This window comes from Manis pentadactyla, chromosome 9 (assembly GCF_030020395.1).
Source record: "Manis pentadactyla isolate mManPen7 chromosome 9, mManPen7.hap1, whole genome shotgun sequence".
Classification (NCBI taxonomy): Eukaryota; Metazoa; Chordata; class Mammalia; order Pholidota; family Manidae; genus Manis; species Manis pentadactyla.
This window is the reverse complement of record NC_080027.1, coordinates 110,715,625-110,741,639: the sequence shown is the minus strand read 5'-3', so window position 1 is coordinate 110,741,639 and position 26,015 is coordinate 110,715,625. Positions and strand designations below refer to the sequence as shown.

Here is a 26,015-nt window from a genome sequence, read left to right as displayed (position 1 = left end):
TGAGATCCTTGGGTCCTCCACAAATCTTCTAATGCAGAAGAAAAATGACAGCTTGAAAGTGTGGCCAGGGAATAACAGTAGTGCCTGGGCTCACTGCAGAAGGGATGTTGGTCTTCACTTCCAATAATTCAGGGTTCTGTGGAGGAGACTCTTTTTAGTGGGGAAGGGGAAATTTGTGGTGACCAGAGCAGAGATCTTTGGTTCTTTGAAACTTTGAACTTTGAGAAGTTCTCTGGATAGCAAGAAGTAGAGATTTGACTTCATTTTGGGGAAGGCCTTTCTGTTGTTATGTGAAAACCATTCTAACGGGCCCTTTAGCAGTAGGAACTGAAGCAAGTCTTTTTCATCTAACCCAATGTTTTGGGGGAAAATTGTGACATCCCAATTAATCTGAAAGTTCTAGAGTTAGACTGAGTAGTCAAGTGATTTGATGTGTTAATAGTTGTGTAGTTGACTCATGTAATTTGTTATTAGTGTATCTGCCTAAATACTATATATATTATATATGTATATATACTAAGTATAGCTCAGAGTTGTCCTAGTTTTCAAAAAAAATTTTATTATAATTAAAGTACATTACAGTTGTTTAAATTTAGAAAACTTTGAAATAGGATTAAAAACCAGAAATCAAGATAATGGAACCTACCAAAGGCAGATGGAATAAATTACAATTTTACTCTTGTTCCACCTCAACCATATAAGCAGATATTTCTCCACAAAAAATTTGTGAAATACTGAATAACTTAGGGCTCATGACTACTTTTAGAGTTTTTGCCCCTTCACAAAATAAAGTTTTAGGATCACAGTTAGTACTTAAATACTTGTTGATTGATATAAGATTTTATCTGTTAGGAAAGAGTTTAGTTCAAGCTTACTTATAATGTCTTTATAAATGAATGTACTATTCAAGGTGGATTATATACCCCAATTTAACAGAGAGGCCCTAGCTACAGGCATCCAAGTCTCCATCCTTTAAATCAGTGAAAGAAAGGAAGTCCAAGCTTTTCAGTTTAGCTTTGGCATTGTCAGTGAACTCCTTGGAGGCTTTCTGCAGTGGAGGCCGGGGTGGGCCCATTGGAATCCCAGAGACCACAGTCATGATGGCTTTGGTCTGTGACACTCCGAAACCTAGACAGGAAAAGTAAACAAGGAAACATGACCAGCGCCGCCCACTTTGGCACAGACATCCCAAGGAAGAGACCATACGGTTGCCACAATAGGACAAAGTGGAACTAAAAGATGGGAATATTTCTAGTCAATATGATAGACTGAGCAGAGACATAGGAGATCCCTCTTCCTGCTTCTCACATATAGAGTTGTTGGAAAATTTTTAAGAAATTGACAAACTATAAAACAAAACAAAGTAAGACTCAAAGTCAACCTCAAAAGCAAGGAGGAACCAAACGACATCCTGAATACAGAGGTCAGGGTGATGAGGATAAGCTGAAGCCAAATGGTCAATTAGGATAATCGGACTGAAAGACATATTATTGTTGATTGAATGATGAGGACTTCATTGGTAGGACAGAATGTAGTTCAAGCACAGCTAAAAAGCCCTCGAGAAGGGAGTAGTATGGTAGTTTGTAAGATAGTTTATGACTCAGTGCTGCTTTTTTAGAGCTGTTGCTATAAAGTTGGGGCAGGGATGCAAGACGAAACCTTTGGTTTGTGTTTAGCAAGGAGCTATAATTAAATTCCCTGTGTAAAACTGGTAGCCAGCCTTCTATAACAAGCAATGGAAAAAGATCATGTGAAAGAAATTCCAAGTCTGTGCCATAAATGAATGCTGGATCCACATTTGCATTATGCACTTGGTACAGGAACTAGATTAAGAAATTAACCTAAATATTGGTTAGAACTGGTGAAACTATAGTGTCCTAACTGTGGCAAATGTAAAACCACTTGGTAAGACACCTCTAACCTAGAGTACAATGGATTCCCCAGAAAACAACAGTCTCTGAAGATGAGTTAGGAGTTAAAAGTCACAAAGCACATGAGGAAAAAGAAGCTGCACCAAGAGTCAGCAAATGCACAACTGACAAATTTCATATCCTGAGAAAGGATGATACAAAATTCTGGAAGAGACTTCACAGAGGTAAAGGAAAGAAGAGAAGCCACAAGACAAGAGAGAGGCATATAAATTAAAAAAACCAGGAGAATATTTTTAAAAGCCAAAAATGAAATACTAGAAAAGACAAATATATATTCAGTGAAACTAAATAGTTGAAAACATAGTTAAAGATAGAATTAGTGATTGTGAGGGTTGATCTAAAGAAATAATCCAGAATACAGCACAGAAAGATATTTGCTTCTTAATTGGCTATTGCTTTCACATCCACAGTATGAGAAATAACTTTCCTTTGCTAAGTTAACTTAGTTATAGTAGCAATTGAGCACTGTGAAGGAAGATATTAGCATGACTACATATATAGAATACATTTGATGAATAAAAATGGCCCTCCCGGGCTTATTGTGAATGGTGGAATATGGAGTTACCTTTATTATAGGACTAAAAATATATTAACTCTCTTTTTGACTAAACTATGAAAACTCTGACCCCCAAGAAAGTTTGAAATGAGTTTTTTTTTTTAATTTTTATTAAGGTTGAAATGAGTTTTTAAAAGATATGTTCTTTTATATCATAAAACTATCTTCAAGAGTCCCCTTTTAAGGTGTAAATATTATGGCAAAAGTGTAAAGCCTTTCAGCCAATATCAAGAGCTTTGTTTTGCAAAAATGTTGCTTTATCACAGCTGTTACGCAAAATGATCTTATATATACATAGGTACAGTTTCAGTTCTAATTTTAATAGCTTGATATTTACTTCAATGCACCTTAGGAACATAAAACTATCATACCAAACCCCAAACCTACAATTCTGTGAAAAGTTTTATTCAGAACAAGGGAAGAATAATAGGTAATTAATAGTACTGATGGCATACAAATATGACAAAAATAATTAAAGCGGGAAAGCAAATGGGAAACAATGTCTTTGAAGGATACTAAGAGCTAGCTGAGAACCCTGTGAGAATGAGGGGCCTAATACATAACAGGTGCTTGGGGCTCAGGAGAAGTTGCCAGGGTGAGGAAGAAAGGCTCTGAAAAGGAGGAGGGAGGTCTTCCAAGAATAAACCTAAAACTTTCCCTAGACTTGACCCAGATTCTCAGGGAAGGCCTCTCTTGCAGAAGTGGAGTGAATGGTGGCATTTGTCACCTCTGGTGAGGTTTCTGTATTCTAAATTCACTATATTTCCCTCAAATTTTACTTTGTCATGTTATCTAAACCTCCATCCATTTAAGCTTACTTGAGTTAATAAACTATTCTTCAATTGCAAATACTCTTGGGAGAGCTGTCAGTCATTCTCAAGTTAGTAAGATCCATATTCAGACTGCCTTCCTCCAAGCACTTAGGCTGAAATCAGCCAGTGTGGCAGTGGAATTTAAATGAGCTGAGGCAAATAAAGAGAGCGAATGCTGATGGTGTAGGAGAGAAGGAATAAAAAATAGTGTGTGTATGGACTGGAGATGCAAACCAAGTGCTAAAATGGAGGAAAGAGCTTTGTATAAGGATACCAAAGACCCTCTAACCAGGTTCACACTACCATTTTATTAGTCTGGCTCTGAAGGTTAGGACTAGAAATAAATCTCTGTGTACACAAAGTGTTCTTGTTGAACCCTCAGAGAAAGTGATGAAGTTCCATCTCCTTCACACTCTCCAGTAGCAGACAAAGTGGGAAACTTACCTAGTTTGAGCACAAAGTTGATAAATCTCTGAATATGAAACTGGAAAGGAACAAACAAATCTGTAGTCAGTAATACTGAACTGTGATAACGATTTAAAGAATTTAGAGGTCAAATTACAGAAACCCCAAACTAAAAAGTTTATTTCCCCAGGATACACACTTTCATTTTCTGAAAGTCTGTCAGAGTGAAGAAAGACAGCCAAGAGAGGATGCTTGAGATCCATCCAGGATGAGGTAGGATCTTTTCATACATAAAAGCTTCACAGAAAGGTCTCATGAAGAAAAGAGCTCCAGTGACAGAACTGCTTAACAGTTAAAGAAGGAGAAGTCACCCTTAGCCCCTAGCTTACATAGGTGAACTTTTCAGCTAGTGCAGTTCTCAAACTAGGGTACACAAACCTCTGGGGTACCTTCTAAGACATCTAAGGGGCACTTGGCTAAGGCTAAGATTTATGGGAATCAATTTCTAGATCCTCAACATCCCTAAGTGCTATTCTCTAAACTGATTAGAATAAGAACATGCACGTAAATGGAGGAGCAAATTGTCCTTTTATGTTTCCCCTTCCTTCTTCCCACTTTTGAACAAATAAAGACATATGTCCTGTATCACTGCCTTGGGACCCCTGTAGGAACTAAATAAAGGAGCAAACCAGGGTGTTGGTATTGGCATCAACAAAGAGAGTGACAGTGATTCCTCTAATTAATGGATAACTAGTCTTCTAAAAAAGTCACAGTGTTTTCAATTTTTTGCTTTCAACACTGCTTTCAATGTTGCTACTCAGGTTGTCAGCTGAAAAAATAATTAAATGATCAAACATTCGGTGACTTTTGGCACATGACTCAAAAACTGTTCAAAGAATTGAGCAGCATTATTATAACACAATTTCTTCCATTCTTATCTACTAATTTATATGAACAGAGTTTCATAGTATTTAGTTCTCTAAAAACAAAAAAACAAACTGTATTAATGCTGAATGTTAAATCATACTAGCATTAAATAATATGTAATATTCATCCATGAACTCATGAATTCATAAAAAAAAGATTCCCATCCATCTCATTAAGAGATGTATTTTCAATAATACTTTACTTTTATGTTTTTTAATCAATTGTATTTTAGTAATAAAAAATTCAATGCAGAATAAAATTTTAATACCAAGAACCTTACAAATATATATGCATATATATATATAAAAAAATAGAACTATCACATGCCTTAGCAGTTTCACTTCTGGAAATTTACCTGAAGAAAACAAAAATCACTAATTCAAAAAGGTATATGCACACCTATGTTTACTGCAGCATTACTTACAATAGCCAAAATACAGAAATAACCTAAATGTCCACTGATAGATGAATGGATAAAAAGAAGTGGTACATATACACTATGGAATACTACTCAGCTATATAAAAGTGAAATCTTGCCATTTGCAACAACATGGATGGACCTGAAGCGAAGTATGATAATATTTAAGTGAAATATGTCAGACAGAGAAAGACAAATACCATATGATCTCACTTATATGTGGAATCAAAAAAACAAAACAAATAAAACTGAAATAGACTCATAAACACAGAGAAAAAAACATGGGGTTACCAAAGGGAGGTGGGAGGGAAGATGGGTGAAATTGGTGAAGGGGAAAAAAATTAGTAAGTCTGGTATCTTGATCTAAGCAATGGTTACATAAGTACATATACATGTCAAAATTCACCAAATTGTATACTGAGATTTGTGCATTTTGTATGCATCTCAATTAAAAAAAAAAAAGAAGCCACTAAGTAGAGGGGTCTACATTATAGCTGTTTCAGAATTTACTTTGTCTTATGGTTTCCCTGTGATTCAGCTCAGAAGAGGTTGGAATATTCAGAAATAACTTTTTCTGGAAAACTAAAGAGAAAGAAAATAAGCCTTGAATACAAAGAGATGGTACAGTCCACACAATTTAGACTTCTTCATTAAAACCAAGGTCTTGCTAATGTTTAGTTCACTTGGCATAGCTTCCTAAGTCCTTAACCCTGATGGTCTGGGGCTGAACAAAGGTGAATATTAAGTAAGCTATTTAAACCTTAAGCAGGAAGTAGACTCAGGCTGGCTCAACATTCTGGACTGAAGGGTAGGGAGTAAGTGATCACTCCTGGCAATTGCTTTCTCGTGTTCTCTTAGAGTTGGACCTCTAACCTCCAGTATGCTTTGCATTTCTGCTCTACAATCTCTCATTGCCCTGATGGCAGCCCATCCTGCTCAAAAATATCCTTTATCTGAGCTTTGTTGGGACCCACTGCCTGCTCTGATTTCGCTTGTGCCTTTCGTTCCCACTTATTTTCTTGGGATTCTCCTCAGTCACTTTTGTTATCCTGAAAATTGCGGTGCATCTCAGCCTCCAAAAGTTTCTCTTGTGCCTATCCTCTTTCATTCTACCTCACTCCATTTACCTAAAGTACATACATGCACTACCTAGCTGCTGAGATTGGTTCTATACTCCAGTGAGGCTCTTGGTTCTCTGGAAAGCAAGGCTGTCTATCATGGGACGTTAACAGCAGCCACCTTTTTCCTGGGATCTTCCCTGTAACACATGAGCTCCTGCTGCTTTTCCACTCCTCTTTCAAAGCCAGTGGCTCCTTTTGGATGACTCACTGGGCTCCTGTTTCTGCCTGGTGGTTGTTTCCAGTTCTCAGCCTGACCTGCCCTGACTTTGGATTAAGCCTCCCCATTTTAGGTTCCCAGCTTCAAAGCTTCTTCATATATTCTGACGACTCAGGCGTGATGTTCTTGAGGGGAATGACATGTGATCATTTTCCCAGGATTCTATCCTTATTATTTTACAATCACAAAAATACTTTGAACATCAAGTAAAAATAAGATCATTTCTAGGAAGAACAGACAGAAGTCATTCCCATATGGGGCCTGTCCTGATTGGACATGTAGGAGACACAGACAGTGGGGACAGGTTTGGTTTGAAACAAGAAAAAGTAAGAAACAGAAAGAAAGTAAAGAAAGAGGCAGCTAGGCGATTTTAATGAGGGCAAGTGTGGTAGGAATGCAGATGAAAGACAGTAAGAATTATCCAGTGGGGCAAATAAAAGGCTGTGATTTATGTGAAGGGGAGAAAAAGTTAACCTGATAGTTCAGGGCTGAAGAGAAGTCCTTTCGTTCAAAAGCCTCCAACATCTGGTGTGTCCTTCTTCCCAGGTAGTTGTAGGTACTGGAAAGAAAATAGCACATACTTCATGATCAGTGACTCAGCAGGAAAGTCCAGATCTTTAAACCCCTCTGGGGCTTAAAAGGGAAAAATATACCAGGGCTTCCCAAAGTCTATTTTTAAGCCCTAATCTACTAAGATTAGGGGTCTTCAGTTCTAAATTTTCCTGCAACACTAAGCAGTTCCAACGGGAGGCAGAGAACACCAACAGGGATAAAGAAAAGGAAGAAAAATGGAAAAAAGGAAAGTTGGAAAAAGAAGAAAAGAAAAGGGCAAGATGGAGGTGTATTTGGTGAGAACGACAGAGGCTAACACCTGCCCCAGAGCTCACACAGAGGCGCCATTCTAGAAAAGAACGGTGCATAAAATGGAGTATCTGAGGTGACTTCTAAAAGCTTCATGCTGAGGTGGACGGGGCACCACAGCAAAAGGGGCAAACCCCAACAGATTATTTAAATTCACTGCCAACTAATATATTGTCTGCAGGTTAGTTTCTAATAATATTAATAATGATGATAGTAAAACAAGAGATAAGTTATTTTTTAAAAATTTTTTATTAAGGTATGATTGATATACACTCTTATGAAGGTTTCACATGAAAAAACAATGTGGTTACTACATTTACCCATATTATCAAGTCCCCACCCATACCCCAATGCAGTCACTGTCCATCAGTGCAGCAGGATGCCACAGATACACTATGTGCCTTCTCTGTGCTATGCTGTAAGAGATAACTTATTAAATGCCAACATATCTATGTGCTTGACATAAACCATATCTAATCCTCTCAAGGTCCTACAAGGTAGGCCTGGTTTCTATTTTGCTGTGAAGAAACTAAGGCTCAAAGAAGGGCTACAGAGTTCTTGCAAAAGCTTTCCAGCACTTCATGCTGCCTTCTACTACTATTCAACAGAAATGAAGGTGAGAGTAAGTTATTTGATCTGAGAAAATGTTCGTATGGACTCAAAAAAAAGCCTCAATCTACCAATAGACCAATATCTTAGACTAAGCACTGGATTCTTAGAGAAACCAGTGAAGTAGAAGGTTATAGAAATTTATAACAAGGATGTTTCTCCAGTTTCTAATGACTTTTCATATTGTAAGTCAGTATCAGAAAAATGTATTTATCTTGGTGTACTGACAACAGAATGTCAAAAGCAAAGGATTCCCAGAACATGAATTTCACATTATCTGCTGGAAATAAAGTTAAAAAAAGATCAAATATAATAGCTGAGATAAGTCACTCATGGATATGAAGTACCTCTAAGTCATAATATGTTCATGAATGTCTGAAGGGTTCCAGAATACTAAAATTTAGATCCCAGAGGTCTTGGTGTTTCCTCAGTAAGACAAAGAAGAATGTGATTATAATTAAGAAGAAGTGAAGTCTAACTAAATATACTTTACTTATAGATTATGTTGACAGAATTAAAATGTCTAGTATGGAAGCCAAAAACCAAGAGTCAATGTAGTAAAAATTTCCAGGCAAAAAAAGTGAGAATTTCCATGGTCAGCAGATGCAGACATTCAGGTTTCCTTGGTAAAAATATCCCTGTATGGATGGCCCTGAATGGATGGCCCTGAATGGATGTTGCAGGCCATTCGGGCTTGGTGAGCAAACCATTAAGATTATCCAGCTCAATTACTCTTCATCAAAGCCATGCTCACCAAGACATGTTATCAATATTATTTTGCTTCCCCTGTACTTTTCCTACAGGAAGGAAATGCACTTTCAGTTCATGTAAATATTTCAATCTATCTCTTGCAGGCACTTTCTAAAGAATTTGGTTAACATGAGCAGTGGACATGCCAATTGTACTGCCTGCTTTCCCAAAGCCTTCTGCTGAGTAGACATTAGGATACGGAATTCTACTTTCCTGGCTGCAGCTGCCTGGACCTTAGGTGGACACCTGACAAGGCAGTGCTGTCTAATGATATCCTGAGATGCCATGTTTGGGCAACCAAGACTGGTCATGTGAACACTGAAGCAGAGGAAACCCATCTAGGGAAAAAGAAAGAGGAAAGTAAAGCTGTGCAGACAGATGCAGAGGTGAGTCTCCAGAGGACCAGAGATAGAGAATGGTCTGCCTAGACTGTTGAGAGCTTTGCAGTTCTGGGTTCTCATCTTCTCTGAGACCTGGCTGTACTTCCTCCTCTTGGGTTTTATATAATTTCCTACTATTTTGTAATAACTTACCTTCTATCATGTAAGTTAATTTGAATAGGTTTCTGTTATTATAACCAAATAATTTCTGATGGAGAAGTTTTGTGCATGCTCTCAGCTCATGTGCCTTACTTCTAACTGTAACACATGCTTCTAGTAACAATGTCTGAGTTGCTAACAAACTGTTAAGCCCTACTTCATTCCCTTTCACTGAAAGAATGTGGGAAAGAAAGGCAACTTGCATTAGAAAAAATGTGCATGCAGGAAGTACAGGTACTTAGGCAATGAATGACTCTGGGGGTCCTTTCCATTCATAACCATTGGGAGGATGAGTCATGCTTACCTGCCCACTGCTCCTGTTGCTCCCATCACCAGAGCACTCAACAGTTGCTATTCAGAAACAGACAAAGGATATTCACTTTTATGAGAAAGGGAAAGAGAAAAGATGCTATTATGTAAGCAGCTACACAAATTGTTTTTGGGGAAAACTAACCTGCTGGGATATACCAGGGGGTGACTTACCTCATCCACTCCAAAAAGGAAAGCAAACTGTCGCTGGCGATTCTGATCAACACATTGCCCGAAGTCCAGGAGATCTGTGTCACTGAATTTCAGCCCTTGGAAGGTGGGGATCTTATCCTGAATCCCATCCAGTAACTCCTCAGCACGAACTGCTCAAAACAGTAAATGCCTCATTAATCTGCACACCTCTAGAAAATATCAAATGACATCTCATAGAGCTCCACCCATCTGCACTGAGCTGCCAGGGGCTATTCTCAGTTGCAACTGCCTGCAGTTTGGACATAATTGCTTACCCTTGCCAACTAGTTCCTATGCACTTGCCAAATTATAGCCCTAAGCCTTCCATATAGATATTTATAATGCACAACTTGTTTTTCTCTTAAGGAAGTTAGAAATGGTATTTTTAAAATAATCTAAGAAATTTCATATAATAACAATCTTCTTGCTAGAGAATTACAGTAGTAAGAAAAGCCAAAAGAAAAATGAGAAGAGATCAGTGCCTCCCTTTGTGCCAAGTGCTGAGTAAACAACAGGGCACAAGGTAGATAGTTCCTGTCTTAGAGGGACTCACAGGCTTATGTCTTCCCATACAAGGAGGGGTATGTGTGACAGACACAAGGTATCTGGTAGAAGCATCTTGGGGTGAAGTCATCTTTATACTTAAAAACTTTCATTATAAGGAGGTGTCAATGATTGACAAGAGCTGAGATTTTTTTATAAGAGTGACTTATTTTGGAGCAGTAGGAACTGTCTAGTCAGTAGTGTTGTTATGTTTTTGTGACATGGGATGGAGTGGCAGTTTCTTAGAGAAATAGGGTAAGATGTGAGAGGTAGAGGGAAAGAAACATCAAAGAAGCAGCACTTACTTTTTACCCCTGTCAGGGCAGGAATGTGATAGTAATAAAACGGCAAGCCGGGGGCAGCTGCAGCCACCTCCTTTAGGAAATTAGTCAGGACATCTGAAAGAACAGGAGGAAGCAACGTGGTGTGAACAAGTGTACAACACTGGCTATCTCTGGGAAAGGAACGAACCATCTCAGGAAATGCAACTATTCTTTTCAGAAGCTGAAAATTTTTGACCACTTTTACCATCCCTGATATTGCTACTGCCATGTCTTTGCCACCCATGTCATTCAGTTTTTTTTCCTTTCTGTAGAAAGGCCAGAGTAAGATGATTACTTTCCTACCATATACTAAAATGGCATTGAAAAACCAGTGCAAACTTTCCCACATATTAAGAGAAGCTCATGAAATACTCATAAAAACCAGAAGCCCATCAGTAGGACTTTTGTCCTTTTACCCTGGAGGAGCTAAGAGTGGTTGGTGAACAACAGGACTTGGCAATAGAATCAGAATAACAAAGTTGTAACTGAGAAAATTCTGCAACAAAAAGATAAACAACACCTGCGCAGAGAGGGAAGTTTTAAGAATAATGGCACATCTCACAATAATACAACCAGAGTTTGGTACATTCCCCATTTTGGGAGAAATCGAGATATTCAGGTGAGAGCTCACACTGGTTTACTGAGGGACTGGGGTTTCCTACATCATCCAGCATGAGCTTCAACTGCAACCTTACTGCAGATGATAAATAAATCCAGCAGAAGTGCTTATATTTTCGATGCCACTGGATAGTTGAAGAATCTTATGTACTTCATTTGAATACTGTGATCATGTATTCTGTCTGTGGTCAGTATTTCTGACAAAATTAGTATGTATAATTCATTATTTTTCCTTTGTCATATGTCATGGTAATTTTGACCTATTATACATTTAGCTACAGATTTACTTAATCATGCATGCAAATAACATCTTGTCTGGTTTTAATTCTTTTAAAATTTGCATTTCTTTTCTTTTTGCTAATCAAAAGAATTAAAATGATTCAAAGTGTAAAAGTGTACTTTGAAAACACAAATAGCTTCCATAGAGAAAGCAGAGGAGAAGGAGAAAAAAATAACTTGATATTCTGGAAGGCAATTGTGAAATCTGTTTTTAAACTCATCACTCACTCAACTAGAACATATATAGTCTCAAAATGCCCATCAGTTACATTACTTTCTTGAGAAAAATGGTCTCATGCTTTGCCATGTGACTCTGACACTCTACACAACAGTCAGGAGTGGCCGCCTGACTCAAACACAGGCCCTTATCGGAGGACCTGGGCTCAGTGGATGGCCCAATCAGATTACTTGCCAAAAAAGCTGAAGCCCTTTAATGAAGCCTTTTCTTTTATGTATCTGGGGAGGCCAAATATTTCAGAGAACTAAAGTACCACTGCAATTTCATGCCTCCAGTCCACAGATACTTACTTTCATGTGTTAAATATAACTTTTGAATAAAGACAAAAGGAAATGGATCCATGAGGCACTGTGCGTTTAGATCTCTCCACTTACCTTTGTTCCATGGCTTGAGAAAGAAAGGAGCAATGACAGCAATGCCATCAGCTCCTATTTCTGCTGCATGTTGGGCCTTTTTAAAAGAAGAAAGAAGACCATTACGGTTCTGGTCACAATTCCAGTGGGTGTGGGTGTGGGTGTTTCCCCACACCAACAAGCAATTCTGCAACACCATCTGTGCATCCTACCACTCAAATCTACTTGGAGATGGCAGCAAATTCCACATATTATGGGTTCAGTCCCACAAGACTACCCCTTCCCCCAATTTTAGATGCCAGTCACAAGCCCAGGCTATCACCTGTGCTTCCGACCAACTTGCTATAGACTGAATGTTTCTATGACCCCTCCTTGGGTTGATAAATTTGCAGAGCAGCTTACAACTCAGAGAAACATTTTATTACTAGATCACCAGTTTATTATAGAAAGATACAACTCAGAATTAGCCAGATGGAAGAGATGCACAGGGCAGTTTATGGGGAAAGGGTGCAGAGCTCCCATGTTCTCTCCTAGCTCAAGTGTGCCACTTTCCCCAAATCTCCACAGTTCACCGACCTGGAAGCTCCCTGAAACCTGAGCGTTTGCGTTTTTATGGAGGCTACATTACACAGGCAGACTGATTAACTCATTGGCCATCAGTGATTATTCAGCTTCTACCCCTTTTTCCTCCCTGGAGGTTGGGGGATTGGGCCTGGAAGTTCTAACCCTTTAATAACAGGGTTGGTTCTCAGGGCAACCAGCCCCATCCAGAGGTGCTCTCCAAAGGCCCCTCATTAATATAACAAAAACCACCTTTATCACTCCCATCACAGGAAATTCCAAAGGTTTTAGGAGCTCTGGGCCAGAAACAGGAGGTAGACCAAATACATATATATATATATATATATATATATATATATATATATATATATATATTTTGTGAGGGCATCTCTCATATTTATTGATCAAATGGTTGTTAACAACAATAAAATTCTGTATAGGGGAGTCAGTGCTCAATGCACAATCATTAATCCACCCCAAGCCTAATTCTCGTCAGTCTCCAATCTTCTGAAGCATAACAAACAAGTTCTTACATGGAGAACAAATTCTTACATAATGAATAAGTTACATAGTGAACAGTACAAGGGCAGTCATCACAGAAACCTTCGGTTTTGCTCATGCATTATGAACTATAAACAGTCAGTTCAAATATGAATACTCATTTGATTTTTATACTTGATTTATATGTGGATACCACATTTCTCTCTTTATTATTATTATTTTTAATAAAATGCTGAAGTGGTAGGTAGATACAAGATAAAGGTAGAAAACACAGTTTAGTGTTGTAAGAGAGCAAATGTAGATGATCAAGTGTGTGCCTGTAGACTATGTGTTAATCCAAGCTAGACAAGGGCAATAAAACATCCACGTATGCAGAAGATTTCTCTCAGAACGGGGGGGTGAGGTTCTAAGCCTCACCTCTGTTGATCCCCAATTTCTCACCTGATGACCCCCCTGCGACAGTGCCTGTCTTAGGTTGTTCCTCCCTTGAGGAATCTTACCCGTCTCTGGCTAACCAGTCATCTTCCAGGGCCATACAGGGAAATGTAAAGTTGGTAAGTGAGAGAGAAGCCTTATTGTTTGAAATGGTTAGCTTTTTATTTCTTTGCATATTTATGCCCTGTAGCTTCTATGCCCAGCATTTGTCTTGAGGCCAAATACATATGTTATATCATAAATCAATGTCACAACTATGCCAGAGCAAGTGGCTAGGCTAATTGCTCATGGTATCTTAGGAGCTACAAGCTAAAAAAAAATTGGTGGATACAAGTCAAGCATTTAAGAGCACCTAGACTGCTCACCACCTAACCCAAAGACTCCTGTGTTAGGATAAGTTGGTCACAGAACGGGTTAGACAGAGGTTAGGCAACTCACCAACCTCAAAAAATGTGGGGGTGACAAGGTACACTGTGAAATACCACATGACCACCATGGCACTTCCTCTTAGGTATTAATCTGGCTTCAAGAAAACTAAAAGACTTAGCTAAAAGAAAAATAATAAATAATATTAAAAATGGGATCCTTAATTTCTAGAGTTAAGTACACCATGTTCTGGCATGCCTGCTTACTTTATGTCTCAGAACTATGGTCCTGGGAGCTGTAAGCACCTACAAAAACAGCAAAACCTTACTGAACTTGTTTTGTGTTGTTAAAATACAAAATTCAACCAAGAAAATGTGAAAATGTCATTGGTTTTATTAAGCCATTCATGAATCGGGCAGCATCTCATCTAACAAGTAGAGAAATGCTCTGAGGAGTCAAATAAAATGGATGGCTTTTATAGAAAGGAGGGTGGGGCAAATAATTATTAACATAAGAAGAGCTTAAGGATTGGTTCAGATATGGTCACCCTCCCTTAGGAGGAGCAGGGGTGATGACCTCACTAGGAGGTTCCAAACAGGTTTAAAATCCCAGATCTGGGAAAGGCTGAAACTGCAACTAACTTGGCCTCGGAGAATTGACCCCCTGTTGGGGCTGTTTTTCTTTTTAGCATTGTCCTGAAGAACATAGCTTGGTAACTGTCGGGTTGTGGGCCCATAGATAACAGCAGACAGAAATGTGAGTTGCATGGCACCTGTGGCTAGGTATGGCTGGACAGAAATGAGGGTTAAACCCCTTTTGGGGCTAGGGTCTTAAAACTGTTACCAGTCCTCAGGAATTACTACCTAGAATTACCATGGCTATTATGAGGAATGTTCTGAGTAGGTAAGGTCATTTAAAGAATGCTTTTAAAGCAAAGGCTTCAAAATTCCCAAAATAACTTCATTGGAAATTTTGTTGCAGAAGCTCATGAAAAGTAAAAAACACACAAGAGTATCTAACACAAAAGAGTATAAAACTGATATAATTCTTACTGCTTCTCTCCATCTCTTTTATTTGAGTACTCATTCTAGTTATCCTGTCTAAATTGCCTTAACACGATAAGAAACAAAAGTTAATGACCTTACTGATATTCCAGTATCTACACTCAACAAGAGCTCCCTAGGAGCCCCTCCAGAGTTCCTAAAATTCTGATGGATTTTTCAGTAAACTGCTACATTATTACCCTAAACAGCTAAGAGAAAACTGAAATTTAAATTTAAAAAAATCGCCAAATTCTAGTAAATATCAGAACTACACTCTCTACTTTAAATCCCACTCAGAACCTGTAGGTAGGATCCTGGAAAAACTGACAGAAATGAGCTAACAGCCTTCTCCTCTAAGCTAAACATACCCAGAGGGAAAGAAAACAATTCCAACATAGGTGGATAGGTATGTCAGTCCTTTTACACCCATACTGTGACCCAATTCTTTGAGGGGTTAAAATAACTCTTTTAATTATCTTACAAATCTTTACAAAACTAGAAATGTGGCTCTAAAGGCAATTCAAAGTTCACCTATTCCTTTTACCAATCACCAAATCTCCCCTATTTATCTCACAAGGCTTGTAAATTATTGACCTTAGGAAACCAAAGTTCTTCTTGGAGGAACCTGCATTCTTTCTCTATGTATTTGAAGTAAAAATATTACAAGTATAAACTTCAGGAAGGTAATTCTTATCAGAAGTAGAGGAAAAGGAGGAAAGGTCATTTGAAACTTAGACAATTGAAAAATCATGAGATTTCTCCACAAATGTTCATAGAAAAACCTTGAGCTGCCTGAGAAGATAAACCTTAAATTACTCCACCTGTCAGAAAATCAGTTTGGATCTAACTGTTCTTTGATAAATTAGGGAGTTTTGCTGTACCATACATATCTCATGGCTAAAAATTTTAAAACAATAAGGTCTCTGTTTATATATTTGTGTGTCTATTTGTAGATATGTCGCATTTTCTACCTCAGGATAGTATTGCTAAAATTAATTTGTAAAGAGCTCTATTTCATTGGTTAAAAGTAAGTGCATATAAATTATTCCTAAGTCTCAAAAACATAATAAAAACTAACCAAAATGTTTTCCAACTTCATGTGATCTAGGATACTTTTTGCTAAATAAAAGTAGTCCAAGTTTGTTGGTTTAATTAACACAGACATGTCTTAAGAGTTATCAGCATTGAATATAATATAGACACACAACTCTTTATTCTACCTGGGTTTACTAGTCAAATAAGTTCACATTATCTCTTGTTGCAAACTACGTCAGCAAAAGATAATTTAGAATGATGGCTGACTTTGTTTAGTGACTGTCTCATGCATAATAAGAGATGATGAAGAGTTTTTCTTTGCCCTTAATCTGCCTAGAAAACAAAAATTGTGTATTTTATCAAAATAATGTCATGTACTTCATGTTGTTTCAATCAGGTCTTTGATTAGTTAAGAAAATCAAACTTTCTCAAGGTTGAAAGTTTTCCCTTTTCATGGCCATTTAATTTTCTGTATTTGTCTGCAAATTCTTTTGTTACCACGATTAAGTGGATAACTAAGTATTGTTTCACAGTAATGCATGATCGTATTTGACCAAATGTTTTAAAACCTTTCTGATATTTTTGACAAACTTCCTAAAAATTAAATTCTAAATAAAGTCTTTTTGACTTCAAACTACCTTTAGGTTTTTCTAGAGGGCCCCTGGAACATTTCAAAGGATTTAGTCTCTCTCCTTATAAATCACTTACGAGCGTGTTAAACTAATTAGGTTATTTGATATGTTAAACTATATGGGAAGTACTGTCAAATAAGAATACTAAGCCTTCTTTATGCTGTGTCTGTATCAATGTTCCAGAAATTACATAAAATTCCTGGAAATCTGATATGTCTTAATATAATGTTAACATTTGTAATTCTAGTTAGCATCTTAAAATATATGTCACAAATTTCCTTGTCAATTGCATTATAATGAACTTTGATCAGATCTTACCATGGCCAATTTTAAGTTTTTTTGTCATTTACATACAGAGTTATTGTTTTCCTCAAATGCTTTTACAAAAGCTTCTTGCAAACGTGTTTCATTTTCAGAGAAATTTATGGAAAGATGACAAGTACTCTAAACACAGATTTCTGGTCACTTTCAGATTATAAAACTGAACTAGGTATTGAATTTCCAAAGCTACTGGGAAAACTGGATTCAAAACCAGCAAAAATTAGTAAATGGGACTAAATTAACTGAGGAGGATGATTATATTTTTTATGACTTGCTTAAGACATTGATGATTCTCTAATGTTTTGCTCTTTTGGATTTTAGGAAACCTTATTCTCTTTTCTCTTAAGCTATCAACCTTTTGGTAAGATATATCTTTGTGAACAAGATGAAATACTTACATTTTCTTCCTACCTGATCCCTCCAGAATTAAAACACTCTTGAGTATTCATTTCACAGCAAAATAGTTACTTATTTATATATGATCAATGAAAATCTGTTCCCCTTAGAACAGGATACTTGGAAACATAGGTTATATGACCAAAGCTTTGACTGGAATATCATATTTGAGAGAATTGTACAGAGACTCAGATATAACAAAGACAGTTTTAAGGAACTAAAGTTGCTTTTACAGATGCCTGACATCTGTCCTATAAGAATGATGGAGACTTATAAATCAAACTGACTAGGAAGAGAAGTCGCTGACATTGAGGTAGACTGCTTCCTTCCAGGACACTGGATCAAGACTTCATATTTTAACACAAAACCCTTTTTTCTTCCCTTTCTTTCCTTTACTCTGACACTGGCCTGGAAAGATAATACCATCATCCAAATCTCTGAGATTATTGCTAAGAGAGAGGTGGGTAAACTTTGCCTTTCATACTTCTGGATTTGTCATAAAAAGTTTCTACCTATTCATGAACAAGTACCACCTTAGTAGTGGAAGTGGTTTGTACTCCAACAGGATTTATCTTTGTGGTGGTTATCATTCTCCTTGGGGCTATGAATGCCTAGATAGCTGGCACACAGCTGGGCAACGCCTGTTAGGTCATCTAACTATACCCCTAAATTTTCACAATTTTCACATCTCATTGGTTGATCCCCCTGAATTTACACCCTTGGGTTAGAAAAGACCTACCACGACAAATTCATGACTCAAGATTCACCTCCTTTGGCAGGGACAAACTTCCCTGGTTAGGAATAAATATAAATAAGAATATGATCAGAAACCTTTCCTTAATTCTGAAGATATTGCAGAATCTGTTGCTAAGATAACAGCTGCTTGCTCTAAAGATCCTTAGCCTCTCTGCACAAAGTTATTCTCGATAATAGGCTAGCCCCAGATTATCTTTTAGCCAAGTAAGAAGGTGTCTGTGCTGTGGCCAACACCATCTGCTGCACCTGGGTTAATACGTCTAGGGAAACAGAATCTTAATTATTAAGATCACTTAACAAACCCACTGACTTCTTCAGTGGGTCTGCCTTTGACTTACCTGATTTTGATTGGTTTGGGTCTTGGAGACCATGGCTCCAAAGTTCACTCCAAACACTGGGAATTGTCCTGCTTAGAATATTCATAGTTTCCTTGGTTCATTGCATTCTTTCAAAAGCTTTAAATGAATGTTTGCAGCTCTAACCACCAAGTGAATGATCTCTTTAAGACTGGAATGTCAGAAAAAGAATTGAGAGGATGACTGACTCAAAAATTGTGAACCTAAAGTTGTAACCTGTGACTATCACAGAGATTAAGCACAAATGTGATGACTTGTGAGTACCATGCAGGGGATCAACAAAAGCTGCAAGAATTACAGAGTGGTAGCTGAGAGTGGCAATAATGCCTTAAATTTTGATCACAAAGAATGATCACAAGGGAAGAACTGTTGCAAAGAAAACCACAGGCCCAAAAAGGAGTCACTTACATTAAAGCCCCACCAGCAAACCGAGACTTAATACTTAACCTAACTGCAGTTTCAAACTCCCAGGAAGGTACCCTCTAACCAGTCAACATGGGATTTCCTGGTCAGCATTAAAAATTTACTCATAGGCCCCTTCCATACCCCTTAGGAGGGAAACCTTGCCTTAAACAACGTATCCTTTCCCAGTAATTTCCTTTTTCCCACTTCCTGTCTGCCTTTAAAAACCTTTCCTTTTCTACAGCTTGACAGAGCACCTTTGTTTGCAAAATGAGAGGCTGCCTGATTGATGAACTGTTCAATAAAGCTAACTGGATCTTTTAAATTACTTAGTTGAATTTTTGTTCTCTAATGTTATATATATACACTGCATTTTATTTATCCATTCATCTGTAGATGGGCATTTGGATTGTTTCCACCTCTTGGCTATTGTGAATAGCGCTGCTATGAACATGGGTGGGGACAATCATTTTGCGCTTCAGTTCTCTCTCCAATTCTCCAGGCAAGTTTTTTTTTTTTTTACCACTTTTCACTTCTGAATTCCATCTTCTGTCTCCTTCATGCCCAGCAGATAGCCTTGCCTTTTACTTCCTAGAGCAAACTGAGGTTGGCTCTGCTCCTTACCTACAAACTTAGCTATTATCTACACGCATCTTTATTCAGAGGAAGAGTGAAGTTCTGCTATAGTAGTTACCACCTTGGGCTACTTTCGCTCTGGCTCTGTGCCTGCTTCTAGGTGGTGAGCCACCTGAGGTCCCACATCTTATATTCTCCATCACAGCATCCAATATGTAGTAAATATGTTACTGGTTTTAACTTCAGCATAAAAATGGAGGCCCCTTCAGTGGTCTCTCTCAGATGGACTGACATACATACCAGTTCTTGGGACTCTTTCAAGCTCAGTGCTCCCACATGAATTACTATCTGATCCAACCTGCAAAAAAGAAAACACTGTTGTACCACTTGAAGTTCACAGTAACATAGAAGGGCTGCACTCTCCTAGCTTGTGCTGGTTTTAGCAATTAGCTAATGGCTCATTAATTTCAATCTCAACACTATTAAATTCTATAGTGGTCTATTGAAAATTAAGCTAATTAGGGATTTAAAAAATGTCCAGGGAATAAAATTTAAGGCTCAACCAAGCAGAATTTTGAAACTAATCACTGATTAATCAATACTTGAAGACTTATTTTGATGAAGCTTTGTCCTAGATGCTGTACTTGATGATGACATGCACATAAAGATAGTGTAAAACAGAGACATTTTTGGTTGGATTTAAAAATAGAGGTTCCTCAAAGAGTATAACCAGGAATCAACCATCCGAAAAATGATTTCATTGTAAAAAGCTTTTTCCTATCTTGTAAGTCCTCAGAGTTTGTCCATAAAAGAGGTTTTCTCTGAGACCCCATGGTTCATCTCTGGAGAAGCTCCATGTGGCCCTGTGGGGAGAGGCACAGTTAGAGGGTGTTCTCTGGGCAGGATTAATAAAACTCTGCTGTGAACTCAGTCATCCCAAGCAGTCTTCTGAGGGACTCGCATGTGCCATCCTCAGGGAAGGGAGACGCCATACTTTTGTTTAGGCCCAATCACTGAGTCCTCTGAGATTCTTGGTTAGTTGTATCTAAGGTAAAATGGGACCTGACTGTAAAGTGATTGGATCAGGTTTGCATTTTTAAAGGATTATAGAAGACTTCTGAGAGGAGTAAGAGAGGCTGAACAGGCCTGTTCTACCAGCAACTTTACTGCATGACCTCCTTAGACCTTGTACTACCTCTTTCCCTTGGCTTAGGTTAAAACAATCACCATTCCCTCCTCCATTCCACCCTGCTGCTAAGCGCTGCTAGAGAAAACCACCCTACAACTTCAATACAAACTTGTAGTTTCCCAGTTCAGGAGACTGAGGCTCCGAAGAGCCTTCTGATATAATATTTCCCTTTCCAGTTCCCTGTGGTGGCTTTTCCCAATCTTGACTATTTTCCTCAAGTCCTAAATTCTACTCCAGCTCCTTGTTCTTGGCCAATGTCCTCACTTGCTGGACGCCAAAGATAAAGACACTCATACAGACTCCCTTCCTTTCCTCCCCAGCTTGATACTTAGCTACATCACCATCTACGCTTCCTCCCAGCTTCTTAGCTGTCTTTAAAGTTACTCTACCTACTTTCGGTTTTATTTCAACCTCCTGCTGAGACCTTCCATCAAAGGCATCAGTTTTCTGCTCCTTTTTGGTCTCTTCATCCATGGCGGCGTCCTGGCAGCACAGAAACTGCTCAAGACTTCCCTACTCCAAGAAAAAGAAACTACCTTTCTTTTTATCTTGCTTCCCCCTCCCTAATCTACTACTCCCTCTCTCCTTCCCGTCACCAGAAAAATTTCCGGGATAAGCTCACTGCCTGCCCCCCACCTTCATGCATCTGCTGCACGCTCCAGCTCACTGCAGTCAGCTGCGGCCACAGTAACGTGACTGGCTCTGCTGTCTCTGAGGTCCTCGGTCACTTCCTACATGTCCGACCAAGTAGTCTTCTCAGTCCTCTAACTACTGACTTTCATAGTATCTAATAATTATTATAAAAAATGTGATAACACAGCACTCACTGTAAATAAATACAATGAATTCTCATATAACAGTTACATGCCAAGCACTGTCTGAATGCTCACCACCACTGTAAGGATGGTTTCTATCATTCCTATTTCACAGATGAAGCACAGGGTGGTCAGGTGACATGCCTGAGTTCCACAGAGCTAGTATGAGACAGAGCCAGGGCCCCAGCTCAGGCAGCCTGGCTCTGCAGTCCCTGCTCTTAGTTACCATGTGACTCGGCTCTCTGTGAAGCCATTCTTTTTTCAGGGACGGGATTCACTCCTGACTTTCACCCTACCTGTCTGAGAGCTTTCTGTTTCTGTCCAGTTCACTATTCCCCTGTTTCTGGTGCTTCTCTTAATAGACTTCTTTTCTCTCTCTGCCCATAGTTTTTAATATTTCTGGGCTCAGGATCTGACTGCAAGTCAAATGAAAGTCAGAGGAAAGGACTCCTCTGGCGGTCATGGGTTTCGCACTGACAGCTGCCACTCCAGGTCCGCTTGGGACTCACCTGTGATCTCTCTCTCCACTTAAGGCAACGTCAGTCACTCCCTTCTCTGAGCCCTGTTTACACTATTTATCAGAAGGATCAGAGCATTAGTTTTCATGATCTGACACCTCCACTGGATGGTAAGCAACCTGAGGGCAGAGACCCTGGTTTACAGTCCGCTGTGCCAGCATAACACATAACAACATAATAGACAATGAATAAAACTTGGTTAACTGAATGTGCTTATTGAATTGGGGCTGTCCTATTTGTCTTACTGTGGCATGAATTGAGCATTATAACAAAATTATCACTACACTGAAGTTTGGAGGATGTACAGAGTTCCCTGAGACTCCTAGAGGAAGCGCCATGAAGAGCATGCTGAGTCATACCTGCACAGAGAAGGCCTGTAAGGAAGCAGTGCCTCCGGGAGCATCAGACACCCACCCTGACGGGGGAAGAAGAGGGGGTTGTTCTGCAGAAGAGCCAGGGGTGCAGCAGAGCCAGTCACTAGCACATTCCACTCTTATCCCCTCAGCCCAAAGACAGGTAACCCGGAGGGGATGGCTTTGTGGATAGATAAGAGGCAGTCTCCAGTGCATGTGCGTGTGGCGGGGTGGGCGGAACACCTCTGGGAGCCAGGTGCGCCTTGCAGTCTGCCTGCCTGTCCGCACAGAGAGAAAGGGTGCTCCTCTGCCTCAGTTCCTTGTGGAAGTGCCAGGATCCTCGGGTCCCTGCTCATGTTCCCACAAGCTGGCCTTGGGCCTGGCCTCTGACCAGAAGCCTCTGTCATCCAGAAACCTCACTCTATACAGCCCTCGCTAATGAGTGTTTTTACCTGGGTGGGGCCACTCACTTGTTCTTCCCCTTTGTCACCCACTCCTCTGCGACCTGGCGGCGCTCTGAGACGCTCAGGGATAGGCCCTCTCCCGTTGTGCCATTCACTGTTCCAAACAAAGAGTCAGTCAGTGGGACCAACCAACACCTTTCACTCCTCCAGTGCCAACATTGCAAGTGCAGGGTCAGAAATACGTGCTTAGGAGGAAAGGACATGGAGAAACATCAGAGGATAGAAGCTGGGAGGGGAAATGCCATGTCTGCATGTTTACCTCAGACTTAGTCCTTTTTCCATCTTCACCTGAAATCAGCAGCAAGGTTCATTATGACTTGTAATTATAAATCTGTCCTTGCAGTAGGGACAGATAGTAAGTTTTTGAATAGAGACAGAGATAACTCCCCATGTTTTAGGCAAATCTCCAAATGTACTACCTTGTTCTATATTTGGGCTGAATGGCAGGAAAATCAATCCCACCCAGTACTGGGATGTTAAGGCGGTCCTAAGGGGGAGCTCCTTAGGGGACAGTGGTGTATACTACAGCTCAAAAACAACCTCTGTCTATAGTTTGACATACATGATGGTAGCGCTTTAGGATAACTCATTTCCTTAATAGTAATTTTTTTAAAAAACCCACCAAAGATATTAGTATTTCTTGAAGCAATTGCTCTTATATATTCACTTATTCTTACAACAACCCAGTGAAGTATGAATAATTCTTCTCATTTACAGGTGAAAATAAGAGGTTGTGAATCACTAAATAATCTAAGTTTCAACCAGATCGGTATGTTTTCAAAATTCCCCATTCTGCTACCATCACCATCTCTTGAAATGGTCCAATGGCATCAGGATTTACGTTACTGAGGCCCGGTGCATGTGGCAGCACTCCGAATCTCCAGACACTGAGCATTCAGCTGGGGTAGAGGAGGAGGGTGGGAAGTGAGGAGGAATAGGAAAGACTGCTTTTATCACTCCTTTGGGATCTCGAGACACTTCAAGTATGCCGGGTAGTAGGGGAGGCCCGTGGCTCTTGGAGGAGTAAGAATCTGTCTCCTTTACTATGACTTGGACTGTAGGGGGACACCAAATGGTTTTACGACCAGGTTTTGGTTTTGACATGTGTGGCCTGGACACCTTTTCACAGAAGTTTTAACCTGTTTTGATTATGACCATTGTGCTTCCAGTTGTGGAGGGGCCCCTGGTGGTAGGGCAGTAGCTCAGAGCCAAGGAACAGTGTCCTCAGAATGACAACCAAATTGTTAGGCAGTAAAATAGATATAAATGGGTAGAAAGAGAATAAGGTCAGTAAAGCCCCCTAGAAAGGACTCAGTTAACGAGCTAAAACTAGAAAGCCAGTAAAGTCTCAGTTAATGAGTAAATCAGTTAAAGCTCAAACGGTCAGGAGCAGTTTGTCTTGAATGTCTGAATATTCCCCAGATAAAGAGAAGTATCTGAGCACAGCAGCCTGTGTCTTCATTGTGCCATTTTAAGATTAACTTTAGTTTGCTAAAAGGTCCAGCTATAAACAGCATAATAATGACAGGGAGATCCCACCTTAAAGCCAAAATTGCATTTTGAAAAAACCCAGGAAGTTAAGAAGTAAGATTCTTAACATACTCTTTAGCAAACAAATAACTCTGCCCACCGTGTACTATCCTGGGAGGGGACCAAAGCAGTAAATTTCTTGTGTTAAGTTAATTTTGCAGAATTACCTAGAGGACGGATAAGAAACTTAATGTCTCATCAAAGATAATTGAGACCACTTAACAAGCCCACATCCCTAGCCCTTTGTCACATTCCTGAAAAAAATCCTTAAAAGGGGAAACCCCCTACCTTTTAGGGCACTTTCTCTCTGAGGTCGCCTGCACTTGCTAAGTAACTTTAAATAAAACTTTTACTCGGTTTCACTACTGTGTCTCTGCCTTTCGATTGTTTGTTGCGGTGGGGACAAGACTGGAGGAAAATACACAACGCTCTCCCTATCAAAATCAAGGGCCAACCACCCAGTACACAATGAAAATAGCAGCTCAGTCACAGGTAGGTATGGTTCTTGGGCTTAAAATGTTCAACGTCTGAACATTAAAGTAAGTGGGGGCAAGGGCCAGAACTGTGATTCCTTTGTGTGCTGCATTTATAGTTACGTTTGCAATATGAAAGGTCTGGGTGAAGATAGAATAAAGCCCCTTCTTAAGACAGAGAAACCTGGGTTTTGTTGTTACTCCCCCACTTCTTGGCTGAGTGAACTAGAGCAACCCAAATAATATACCTGAGCCATAGATTTTCTTCTTTAAATGGGGATAAAAATAATACCTTATCTGTTTTGAAGGCACACCATCAAAATAGATAACCTCTTGGGGAGATCTATAGGTCTAAAACTGATGAGCCTACAGATCCACAAATTTTACTTAGCTTAGCCAGGCGCAATCGTAACCTATTACACAATGACACTGTGACCTCCTGACTAGTAACCAGGTCTCAGCTACTTTCTAATGACTGAGCTAGAGATAAGTAGATGAATCTCTGAATGACCCTGTGACCTCCTGACTAGTAACCAGCTGACAGCTACTTTATAAGGACTAAGCTAGAGATATGTAGATAAATCTCTGAAGATGACTTACCAAAAATATTCTTTACTCCCTGCTTTTCCACAAGATAATCCACATACTGACCAATTACCGAAAAGTTGATTTCTCTAAAAGACACAGGAAAAAAATGGAGAAAATGCATATTTGGTCTTTTTTAGATTATTATTTTACCAATCCCCAGATCTACAAACTGGTCTTTCTTGTTAATGGTTATTAAAAATTCACCTAGCCAGTTTGTGAAATTCTTAGCTTGCTCTAAATGCCTGGGTTGTCTCTTTTCTGAGTGGGGTGATTTCTCTTTTCATCCATGGATTCCTCACTTACGTGAATAAAATGCTATATTTTCCAACAAAAGTGTTATATTTAAACAGTGTCACAAGTAATATTTAAAAAGTAGTTATTTAGTCACTCGACCTTTTTGGGAAGAGTGATGATTGGGAGCATGGTTAAATAAAAACTTAACATTTTCCACTTGGCAAGAAGCAGTCATTTTTTAGTCTTTCAGGAAAGGAAAATTTGGTCTTTATAATTTAAGAATTTTAGCTCAATATCTGTGACAACAAATTAAGGTTAAAATTATATTTGCTAATTTTAAACTGAGGAAGAGGTTGGGAAGGAACTTTGCTGTCACTTTGCCTCCCAAAGCACCATCTGCAGAACATCAGCAAAGGCATCTAGAGGAACTTGCTAGAAATGTACAGTCCGGGGTAGGGGGGCCCTCCTCG

General features: G+C 39.2%; 1 protein-coding gene across 3 annotated transcripts in view; it reads right to left on the bottom strand.

Moving 5' to 3' along the window:
- Positions 1–539: 539 nt before the first annotated feature.
- NPL (N-acetylneuraminate pyruvate lyase) overlaps positions 540–26,015 on the bottom strand; it is a 36,217-nt gene continuing 10,741 nt past the window's right edge. The window contains exons 3-12 of one of the 3 annotated variants that reach the window (XM_036912588.2): positions 25,324–25,397; positions 22,727–22,814; positions 19,682–19,739; positions 12,023–12,098; positions 10,496–10,588; positions 9,630–9,778; positions 9,451–9,497; positions 6,862–6,946; positions 3,744–3,783; positions 540–1,128 (exon numbers count right to left, since the gene is read on the bottom strand). In XM_036912588.2, coding sequence (XP_036768483.1) covers positions 944–1,128; positions 3,744–3,783; positions 6,862–6,946; positions 9,451–9,497; positions 9,630–9,778; positions 10,496–10,588; positions 12,023–12,098; positions 19,682–19,739; positions 22,727–22,814; positions 25,324–25,397 — 895 coding nt within the window. In that variant the 3' untranslated portion in view covers positions 540–943. The other 2 variants (XM_057507940.1, XM_036912589.2) reach the window with 2 other exon arrangements.